At 54.8% G+C, this 11,176-nt stretch overlaps 1 protein-coding gene across 3 annotated transcripts; it reads right to left on the reverse strand.

Annotated features, from left to right (window-relative positions):
- Window positions 1–2,068: 2,068 nt before the first annotated feature.
- On the reverse strand, window positions 2,069–11,176 carry unm_sa33314 (un-named sa33314). 3 transcript variants are annotated; one of them, XM_088933330.1, is made up of 8 exons: window positions 11,131–11,176; window positions 7,007–7,292; window positions 5,803–5,888; window positions 5,459–5,616; window positions 5,235–5,363; window positions 4,098–4,201; window positions 3,586–3,734; window positions 2,069–3,071 (listed from the first exon to the last, which is right to left on the reverse strand). In XM_088933330.1, exons 2-8 carry the CDS (start codon window positions 7,247–7,249, stop codon window positions 2,825–2,827), a joined length of 1,116 nt encoding a protein of 371 aa, XP_088789456.1. In that variant the 5' UTR covers window positions 7,250–7,292; window positions 11,131–11,176; the 3' UTR covers window positions 2,069–2,824. The 3 variants fall into 3 exon arrangements, with proteins under 3 accessions (XP_088789456.1, XP_088789457.1, XP_088789458.1); XM_088933331.1 differs by lacking the exon at window positions 11,131–11,176 and adding an exon at window positions 10,569–11,114; XM_088933332.1 differs by lacking the exons at window positions 4,098–4,201; window positions 11,131–11,176 and having other exon boundaries at window positions 7,007–11,114.

The following is an 11,176-nucleotide window of genomic DNA, read 5'->3' on the forward strand; positions in this document are numbered from 1 at the left end:
ACACACATGTGCTCAAATATGCACACACACACACACACACACACACACACACACAGACTTGCAGAGGGCCCTGTGTGCAGACAATGGGATCTCAGCTGTGTGTTTTCAACAGGGCCTGTACAGCACGCCTCTACAGGCAGGGAGAGACAGAGGGAGAGGAGGAGGAGAGAGGAAGGGAGAGATCAGAGAAGAGGGAATGAGGGGAGGGGTCAGTGGAGAACAGCGAAGGGGGGGGTGGTGAGAGGAAGGAACCAAGAGAGAGCAGACAGGGTCTAAGGGAGACAGGGGGCAGAGAGAGAGGACAGGGGGCATATAGAACAGACCAGCGACCAGAACAGATAGGGAAGACGGGGCAGAAAGGGAGAGAGGGCAGAGGGTGGCAGGAGTGGCCTGTGCGAGGAGTAAGAGAGAGAGAGGGGCATGCCTGCTGCGGGCTCTCACTGATCTGTTCTTGCACGCCCCATACCTGAATGGGTGCCAGGGGAGAAGGATGGCGCAACGGATACGCTGACTGCCAACCGCGCTCCGAGACCCACGGACCCACGTCCCCCAGCCCCAGCCCTGATTCCAGCCCACACGTACAGGCAGCGCTGGAGGAGAAAGAGCACGTTAACGTGCTCCTGGCAACCCTGTCTCTAATCCTGCCCTGCTCCCCCTGTGCACCTCATGCCCCCGGCAGTCTGGGACCTCATCGTGCACAGTGTCCAAGACAGCGACCCCGGACCATGCTCTCATGGTCCTCGCTCAACACTCTGAGCCCCACTGCTCAGGCTCGGCGTCACACTGAAAGACTTCCCTCCACCCCCAAACCATCTCACGACTTTTTTTTCTACAATCCAAATGTTGAGGATCGCCTCAGCTCCGAGGTGCTGAAAAGAACACGAGAAAGCGAACATGCAAGTTTAGGAATGTTTCACGTCATTTCAGGGAACAAGTAGAGACCTGAAAGAGGAAGCAGAGAACTGCAGCAAGCAAGGAGCCAGCCAGTAACTATCGGAGAGCTCATGGAGGTCAGATCTAGTCACGCTCTTTGGTAAAAGGTGTTTGCTCTAGCCCTCACAGGCCACATCTCCCACAGTCTTGGTCAGGCTTTCAGAGGACCTGCTTTGACAACCAGTCACCCACACAAGCCTGAAAATAACATTCACACACAAACATACGCTCACAAACACACATGCGCACACTCATACACTAACAAACACACATGCACACAAACGCACACACAAACATGCACGCCCACACATATACTCACAAACACACGCACACAAACACACATACACTCACAAACACATGCACGGACACATACTTGCAAACACAGATACACACAAACTCACACACAAAAACAAATATACAGACACACAATCGCCCCCTCCCACATAGGATTTCAAACCGGAGAGGAAATGGACAATGTCTGGTCTCGTGAGAGACAATCCTCATTCAAATTCCTGCCCATCTCAATTTGTCAGTCAAATCAGGATGCTCCCCAGGTCAGGATGGGCCTTTCCAATTAACGTCGCTGGTTTTCGGCTCCCTGTGGTCGAGATGCCACTGCTAGGTGCTGTTTTCTGGGGGGATGGTACTGCACCCCACAACGCAGCACTATACCCCAGACCACAGCACTGCACCCCAGAACACAGCACTGTACCCCAGAACACAGCACTGTACTCTAGACCACAGCACTGTACCCCACAACGCAGCACTGTACTCTAGACCACAGCACTGTACCCCACAACGCAGCACTGTACTCTAGACCACAGCACTGTACCCCACAACGCAGCACTGTACTCTAGACCACAGCACGGTACCCCACAACGCAGCACTGTACTCCAGACCACAGCATTGTACCCCACAACACAGCACTGCACCCCACAATGCAGCACTGTACCCCACAACGCAGCAGTGTACCCCAGACCACAGCACTGTATCTGGAACACCGCAGCTCTGCGCACAGCTCTGAAAACACACATTACACTTCAGAAAAACACATTTCGCATCCTGTTTCCTACGGCGCTTGTTTCTGCTGAATTTAAGCCACGTGAGAAAAGAAAAACGGGACTGAGAGCAGATGGACCTTAAAGAGCTCTATTAAGTCACATCAGACTTCCTGTCGGTAAAAGAGGCACAGAGAGAAGCGAGTGGCTTCTTCTTCTGTCCTGCTGCTGGCCTCTGAAGAGTGGCTCTGCTTCACCGTTCCTATAGTTCACCGGGAGAAGGAAGATCCTTCCCGCCGCCCTCTGCGGCACCTCCGCTGTCTCTCGTAAATGTGGCCGCGGTGAACATCATTAACCTTTACTGCCTACAAAGGCAGGGAGGGAGTTGCTCTCTGGAGCTGAAGGCTCTGAAAGGAGTCCTGCAGGGACCAGCTGCTCCACTTTAAAGAACAGGATTCGGAGAGCGAGCACACAACTGTCCCAGTCTCCTGGCGGCCGCTCCCCTGGAGCGGAGGCAAGACCGACAGGAGAGAGCACGTGTTCCTCCGCTCTCCAGCTCCCCCTAGCGGCGGCGTGCGGGATCCAGTGTCCCCACACTGGCTTGGACAGGGCCCTCCGACCCTTCGCCGCCTGTTTGAAAGTACCCCGTGGTTTTGTGCATCCAAAACAGAGTTCATTAGCAGTGCCAGTCCTCAGCAGCCGATAGTCATTCTGGTAGTAAACGGTTTCCCAGGCATTTCAAGGACGTCTTATTCTTTTCCCCAGTATTCCATGAAAAATCAAGCTGCTGCACCCCGGCCTTTCACCAGGTGCATGGGAGTCCTCCATGGGTTTTGCTGTGAAGCAGTTCTCTTGCTGTGCAGCTGCAGCAGCTGGTCAGCGCGGGTTTCCCCCTAGTGGTGGTTCCTGGTACTGCCTCCTCTGCCCCCCTCCCTGAGGAAGGCCCAGATCAGCCCGTTCACGGCCTCCGGCTGGTCCTGCTGCACCCAGTGGCTGCAGCCGGGCACGATCCGGACGGCGGAGGAGCCGCGCATGTACGCCCGCGAGGCCCGCGCCAGCCCGGGCCCCAGGAAGGCGTCGGCCTCCCCCCAGAGCAGCAGGCAGGCCACGCCCACGTCCTGGTGCCGGAGCGGCGTGTCGCTGTGGAGAGAGACAGAGAGGCGGAGAGGCGTCACCGGTGCCCTGGCTCGCGGACAGCCTGCTGGAGGAGCTGCGCAGCGCAGAAGCACGCTGGGCTGGACACGCAAAAACGACTTGGGGTACAACTGTGTTGCGGCGTGTGTGTGCGTGCGTGTGAGCTTGTATATGTGCCTCTGTGTTTGTGTGTGTCTGTGTGTCAACATGCATGTGTGCATCTAGCTGTGTGTGCATGTATGTGTGAGTGCATGCATGTTGTGTGTGCATATGTGTCCATTTGTGTGCGTGTCTGTGCATGTATGTGTCTATGTTTGCATCTGTGTGTGTCTGGAGAAAAATGAAGCATCTGCTGTAAAATCCAAAACCAAGCAGCACGGGGGCATTTAAAACGTGTGTTGAGGCCGCTGGCCCAGGGAATGTGGCATTTCAGGCCCTGGAACACAGCAATCGGCACTAGGAATGTGCCAAAAAGAAAGGAACAGATCCCTGTCTGTATCCCGGCGGAGCTCGGGGTCACCTGCAGAGGCTGCGGTAGTAACTGAGAGGCCCGGCGAGCCCCCCGGGCTGGGACAGCTGGTACAGGTAGGCCTCCAGTTCCGGCTCCGTCAGCCGCCTGGCCCGGTTCTGGATCCCCACCCAGCGACCCGTCATCAGGCTGCGCACCAGCTGGGAGGCGGGGTGGGAAGAGACAGGGGGTGGGGAGACGGAGTGTCAGAGAGTACGGGGAGATGTGATGCAGACTGTGGATGTGGTTTGATGGTTCGAACCAGAGCAGGAAGGCAGAGGAAGTCCACAGCTGTCGTGACTTCCTGCACTACGATATAAAGCTGTCATTGTCACAGTGCCATGGTGTCTGTGGTGTGGTGCTGTTGGGTATTTTGTGATGTCATGTTATACCTGCATGTTGATGTTATTCGTCTATTATTTCCAAAACAGCAAAAAGGTCCTTATAGAAAGGAAAGAGGGAGGGAACAGGAGAGGCTGCCCCACAGATCCAGCGATCTGGCCCCCCCAGTGCTGGGGCGGTACCTGGAAGTCCTCCAGTGGGAGGGTGAGCTCGGGCAGGAAGGGGATCTGGAAGAAGGAGCTGTGGCTGCAGCGCAGGAGCTGGCAGGGGTGTCGCAGGATGTAGTCTGCAGAGAGGGAGAAAGAGGCCGTCTCTCACACACAGGGCTGGACTCCCCTGCACTCTCACCCTGCTTTCACACACGGCAGCAACAGCCTGCAACACAGCCGGGCACTGGAGAGGATCAGACTGCTGGGCACTGGGAGTGTGACTTACAACAGTGTAAAACCTAGGGCAGATCAGACTGCTGGGCACTGGGAGTGTGACTTACAACAGTGTAAAACCCGTAGTGGATCAGACTGCTGGGCACTGGGAGTGTGGCTGACAGCAGTGTAAAACCCATAGTGGATCAGACTGCTGGGCACTGGGAGTGTGGCTGACAGCAGTGTAAAACCCATAGTGGATCAGACTGCTGGGCACTGGGAGTGTGGCTGACAGCAGTGTAAAACCCGGAGTGGATCAGACTGTTGTGCACTGGGAGTGTGGCTGACAGCAGTGTAAAACCCGGAGTGGATCAGACTGCTGTGCACAGGGAGTGTGGCTGACAGCAGTGTAAAACCCGGAGTGGATCAGACTGCTGTGCACTGGGAGTGTGGCTGACAGCAGTGTAAAACCCATAGTGGATCAGACAGCCGTGCACTGGGAGTGTGGCTGACAGCAGTGTCAAACCCGGAGTGGATCAGACTGCTGTGCACTGGTAGTGTGGCTGACAGCAGTGTAAAATCCGTAGTGGATCAGACTGCTGTGCACTGGGAGTGTGGCTGACAGCAGTGTAAAACCCATAGTGGATCAGACAGCCGTGCACTGGGAGTGTGGCTGACAGCAGTGTCAAACCCGGAGTGGATCAGACTGCTGTGCACTGGTAGTGTGGCTGACAGCAGTGTAAAATCCGTAGTGGATCAGACTGCTGTGCACTTGGGACTCTGACTGACAGCCCTGCCATTTTCTTAAAAATGGGTTCAGCAACATAAATCAAACAAATAAATTGATTCCATCAAACCAGGTGGCGCTTAGCTGGAAGACCAAGAGTCCAGACGTTCCTCCAGGCCTGGGAGCCCTGTGAAGCCCCGGCTCCGAGCTCTCCACACTGGCACACTCACCCCGCCAAGCTGACGGGTGTGGCGCACTCATCACCACCAGGCGGCGCACCAGGCCAGGGTGCTCCATTGCGAAATGCCACGCCAGGGTGCCGCCCCAGTCCTGGCCCACCAGTACACAGCTCCGGTGCCCTGGGAAGAGACAGAGATCCAGCAATGTCAGAGTCAATGTCAGCAATGTCACAATCCATCCCTCTTCCCAGCGGAGAGGCTCAGCGCCGACTCACCCAGGCTTTCAATCACGTCCTTGATGTCTCCCAGCAGCTGGTCCAGCATGTAGTCCTCCCGCCTGCGGGGGGCGTCGGAGTCCCCATAGCCACGCAGGTCCAGAGCCACCGTGTGGTACTCCGAGCTGAACTCCTGCAGCTGGTAGCGCCAGGAGAACCTGGGGGGGGAAGCGAAGGGAGCAGGACAGCGCATCACCACAGAGGGAGGAAGATGAGAGGGAAGGAGGAGAGAGATGTGACGGGAGGAAGGAGACAGAGGGGAGAGGAGGGGACGGGAGGAAGGGGAGAGGAGGGGACGGGAGGAAGGGGACAAGAGGAGAGGCGAAGAGGATCATTTCTCCTACCAGTTCTCAGGAAATCCATGGAGGAAAAGCATAAGAGGACGGCTGGTGTCTCCTTTCGTCACATAGTGGAAACGCAGGCCAGAGCTCTGGGAGAGAGGGAGGGAGAACTGAGAAAATTAGAAAAATAGGAAATCCAGTCCTTGCCCCATCACTCACTCCAGTTCCGCCCCCCACACTCACTCCAGTCCCACCCCCCACACTCACTCCAGTCCCGCCCCCCCACACTCACTCCAGTGTCCGCCCCCCACACTCACTCCAGTCCCGCCCCCCACACTCACTCCAGTGTCCGCCCCATCACTCACTCCAGTCCCCGCCCCCCATCACTCACTCCAGTGTCTGCCCCCCACACTCACTCCAGTCCCGCCCCCCCACACTCACCCCAGTGTCCGCCCCCCCACACTCACTCCAGTGTCCGCCCCATCACTCACTCCAGTCCCCGCCCCCCACACTCACTCCAGTCCCCGCCCCATCACTCACTCCAGTCCCCGCCCCCCACACTCACTCCAGTCCCCGCCCCCCATCACTCACTCCAGTCCCACCCCCCACACTCACTCCAGTCCCGCCCCCCCACACTCACTCCAGTGTCCGCCCCCCCACACTCACTCCAGTGTCCGCCCCATCACTCACTCCAGTCCCGCCCCCCACACTCACTCCAGTCCCCGCCCCCCATAACTCACTCCAGTCCCGCCCCCCATCACTCACTCCAGTCCCCACCCCCCTCACTCACTCCAGTCCCACCCCCCACACTCACTCCAGTCCCCGCCCCCCACACTCACTCCAGTCCCCGCCCCCCACACTCACTCACTCCAGTCCCCGCCCCCCACACTCACTCCAGTCCCACCCCCCACACTCACTCCAGTGTCCGCCCCCCACACTCACTAACTCCAGTGTCCGCCCCCCACACTCACTCCAGTCCCCGCCCCCCACACTCACTCCAGTCCCCGTGCCCCCCACACTCACTCCAGTCCCGCCCCCTCACTCACTCCAGTCCCCGCCCCCCACACTCGCTCCAGTCCCGCCCCCCACACTCGCTCCAGTCCCCGCCCCCCTCACTCGCTCCAGTCCCCGCCCCCCTCACTCACTCCAGTCCCCGCCTCCCACACTCACTCCAGTCCCCGCCCCCATCACTCACTCCAGTCCCCGCCCCCCACACTCACTCCAGTCCCGCCCCCCACAGTCACTCCAGTCCCCACCCCTCACTCACCATGCCGTGCAGGTAGCTGTGCTCGCCTAGCACGGGGTCCCTCAGACAGGCAGGGGGCTGCTGACGCACGGTCCAGCGGAACACGCGCCGAGGGGCTCGCAGGCCCCTCCATGTGATACGGGTCAGGACCAGGGTCGCGGTGAGCCCGGCGGTGCTGTACACCAGCGCCCAGAAACACAGAGACTGCAGGCGCAGGCAGAGCCGGATTGGAACCAGGAGCAGGGCAGACAGCAGGCCAGTCATGGCGGGGCAAAGCTGGGGTCAGAGCAGGCCGTGTCCAGAGACCCTACCAGAGAAGGCAAAACCTTGGACCACTGTTATAGCACCATTAAAGATGCATACCAGGCGATCATCCGAGCCCCACTTGGAAACTCTGATCATTCCCTCATCCACCTTATCCCCTTATACAGGCAAAAGCTCAAAACTGTTAAGCCTGAGGTAAAATCAGTGAGAATACGGTCACCTGAGGCCACTGAGGAGTTAAGGGACTGCTTGGATTCCACCAGCTGGGACATTTTCAAAACCAATTTGGATGACTATGCCGATATAGTTACTTCTTACATCATTTTTTTGTGAGGAATCCTGCATGCCAACCAAGACTGTTTGCAGGTACAATAACAACAAACCTTGGTTCACCGCTGAGCTAGGAAAACTACGCTTTGCCAGGGAAGAGGCCTATAAAAGTGGCGACTTGATGCATATAAAAAGGCCAAGTATGCACTCGATAAGGCAGCCAGGGCCGCCAAACGCAGACACAGGGGAAAGCTGGAACAGCAGTTCTCCTTGAATGACTGTGCATCCGTATGGAAGGGTCTCCAGACCATTACAAACTACAAATCAAAACCTTCTGATACTGCAGCAGACCCCGCACTTGCAAACCAGCTTAACATTTTCTATTCGAGATTGGAGGGTCAAAGGGTCTCCACTTCACCCCCTCCCCCCAGCCCAGCCACAGTCAGTCTGCGACACCTTTTACACTTCCTCTCTCCCTTTCACCCCGCCAGTTCGCATCCTGCACCCTACTGAGCATCACGCGAGCTGCTCATTGTTCAGAAACAGAAGATTAGGAGGGCGCCCGGCCCTGATCGCGTTTCACCAGCAACACTGTGCTGAACCGCCATCTTCCGTCTTTGCTGATCTTTTCAACCAGTCCCTGGCCCAGCGCGCGGTGCCTGCTTGCTTCAAAACCTCCGTTATCATTCCGGTTCCCAAGAAACAGGAGATCTCCTGCCTGAACGGCTACAGACCGGTTGCCTTAAACTCTGTCGTTGTGAAGTGCTTTGAGAGACTCCTTCTGCATCCCCTCACAATCCTGACTGACGCTCTTCAGGACTCCCTGCGGTTTGCAAACAGAGCTAACAGGTCTGCTGACGATGCCATCAGTTTGGCTCTGCGTTACATCCTGCAGCACCAGGACAGCTCTCACACTTATGCCCGTATTCTGTTTGTAGACTTTAGCTCTGCTTTCAACACTATCGCCCCTGATCTACTTCTGGATCAACTGAGGCAGCTCAATGTGCCCCATCCTGTCTGCCATTGGATCCACGACTTTTTCACCAACAGGAAACAGGACGTCAGGGTGGGCGGCCACGTTTCGGACCCCGTCCTTCTCAATACTGGCGCCCCACGGGGCTGTGTGCTTTCACCCACACTCTACTCACTTCACACCAACGACTGTACAATCTAACAGCCAATCTGTCAAACTTCTCAAGTTTCCGGACGACACCACTCTGGTTGGTCTTATCACGAACGGCGACGAATCCACAGACCGGGAGGAAGTAAACCTCCCAGTGTCACGGTGTGGAGTCAACAGCTTGGAGCTGAATACACAAAGAACTGCGGAGACGGGCGTTGATTTCAGGAAGAAGCCCACCCCCCCTCCTTCCTTTGGAAAGACGTGGTTTCACGGTTGGCAGAGCACAGCCTGACACATTTTTAGGAACTGTCATCCAGCAGGACCTTGAATGGGACAGGAACATCACCACAATTACCAAGAAGGCCCAACAGCGCATGCAGTTTCTTAGACAGCTTCAGGAAGTTGGGCTGTCACAAGCACTGCTGGCCCAAGTCTACACAGCCACAACAGGATCAGTCACAACACCTTCTATTTCTGTTTGCGTTGGCTCTGCATCACCACCCTCACAGCGGAAATGACAGCGATGTGCAGAGAAACCCATCGGCTGCCAGCTCCCCTCACAGATCTGTCCTCGACAAGATAAGAAGGAGGGCGGGGAGAAGCATGGCCACTCTCTCCTCCAGCGTTTTCCCTCTCAGTGGAGACCAAGCGCGAGAGCCCCAAAAACCAGGACTAACCGACACCCACCCAGCCTCTTCCCCCAGGCCTTGACTCCCATAAACAAGGACAAATCTCATCATGCCTCCTCTGTGATCGGTTGTACATTTTCATTTCACACAGGCACACGCTGACGATACTTTCTGTAAATATACGCAGTAGCCACTGTACATGTTATGACCCAGCTGTACATACTTTTAAAATGTACATATCACTGAACCTTGTTTTCATCGGCAGATTTCTGTTTTGTTACTTTTATCTGATTGGAATTTATGTCGACACCTGCACCAAGACACACACCATCACACAGGGCCAGTTTTCCCAGAAGCCAGTTAATCCACCAGCTTGTCTATCTTGTATATCTTATACTTGGCGAATCAAGTTTCTCATTCTGATACACATCTTCTCTAATTTGCTTCTGTGCTTATTTAGCCATTTATCTGAGTATTCTGTATCTACAGCAGAGGTGAATTCCACGCAGCTGTCTATCCTATATGTGTATGAAGATGTATACCTGGTTCCTGGTCAAACTTATCGCTTATAAATTCATGCTGTTGTATTCTCTTATCAAAAGCATCGTTTCTGTAGGCATTTCCCCAGGCTGGTGGTCTAGAGGCGTAGTGTCAGAGCTGGGAATGACGGTGCACCTGTCACTACTGTTGATGCCGATGCCTCTTTAAGAAAGATGGGGAAAATAAATGCTTCACAAAGCAACAGCAATGGATACAGGATCTGAACAATCGCTCATCCACCACTTCTTCCGATTCAGAGTCGAAGCGGAGCAGGAGCCCATCCCAGCAAGCAACAGGCGTCAGGCTGGACACCCCCCCTGGCCTGGCCGCCAACCCATCACAGGGGAACCCGCCACACAGACACACACCATCACACAGGGCCAGTTTTCCCAGAAGCCAGTTAACCCACCAGCTTGTCTTTGGACTGTGGGAGGAAACTGCAGCGCCCAGAGGAAACCCACACTAACACGGGGAGAACATGCAGACTCCACACAGACAGCACTTCAGGTCCAGACTTCAACCCAGGGCCCCAGCGCTGTGAGGCAGCAATGCTAACCCCTGCGCCACCGTGTCGCCCAATAATCGTTCAATTGAGGTTAAAAACGATCCGCTTTTTTCGTGGCAGGAATGAAGGACAATTAGAAACCAATTACGAGACACTTCGCACGATCGACAGCAGAGGGCGACAGGAATATCGAACTTTTTTGAGGTATAATGTTATTTTGTATAGATTAAAAACTGGTTGTCTTACACTCACGGTGGGGAACTGTCAAGTTCTTGAATCAGAAAGTAACAGTGCCAGAGGTCTTTGCATTGGCTTCTAAGCAACGTTCAGAGCCCAGAAGCTGAGGTCAAATCCTCGTTTCAGGGAAAAGATTAATAACGTTTACTGGCATGATTTAAAAATACCGGCGTTGTGACAGAAGGTCGGCTGTAGTAGGAAAAGAATCCGTCGATTTCAACGGAAACCAATACGAATTGCTCGAATATGATATTTTTTTTAAATTAACGATAATATTTTATAGAAATATATATTTCTGGAAAAAAACGTGAATTTTTAACTAAACACGCCTGGTAATAACCTTCCGTCGTAACACTGTTTTCATTTATATACAGTGAAAGACTACAAACGAAACGAGCAACTGAAATATCCGATTTTTAATACAAACACACAAAATAGATTAAACACTACGATTAACTGTATAGGAAGGTTTTGACGTCCGGCGGCTTTTGCGTATCAGCTAAAGTATTTGGAAAGTAAGCAGCATTAGTGTAAATATTACAGACGGACATTTTTTTTATATTTTAGAAATATTTACGTCAGTGACAGATTCTTCCTTTCGGAGAAGAGTCCAGAGATCACAG

This window comes from Atractosteus spatula, chromosome 14, assembly GCF_055471065.1.
Source record: "Atractosteus spatula isolate fAtrSpa1 chromosome 14, fAtrSpa1.hap1, whole genome shotgun sequence".
NCBI lineage: Eukaryota > Metazoa > Chordata > Actinopteri > Semionotiformes > Lepisosteidae > Atractosteus > Atractosteus spatula.

Bases quoted from the DNA above. Each gene is read 5' to 3' on its own strand.
- unm_sa33314 (XM_088933330.1), bottom strand. From the start codon at position 7,249: ATGACTGGCCTGCTGTCTGCCCTGCTCCTGGTTCCAATCCGGCTCTGC. The intron at 5,889-7,006 runs GTGAGTGAGGGG...CCTCTCTCCCAG, and splicing joins ACAGCTACCTGCACGGCATG to AGCTCTGGCCTGCGTTTCCA. The intron at 3,735-4,097 runs GTACCGCCCCAG...CCCGCCTCCCAG, and splicing joins TCCCACTGGAGGACTTCCAG to CTGGTGCGCAGCCTGATGAC.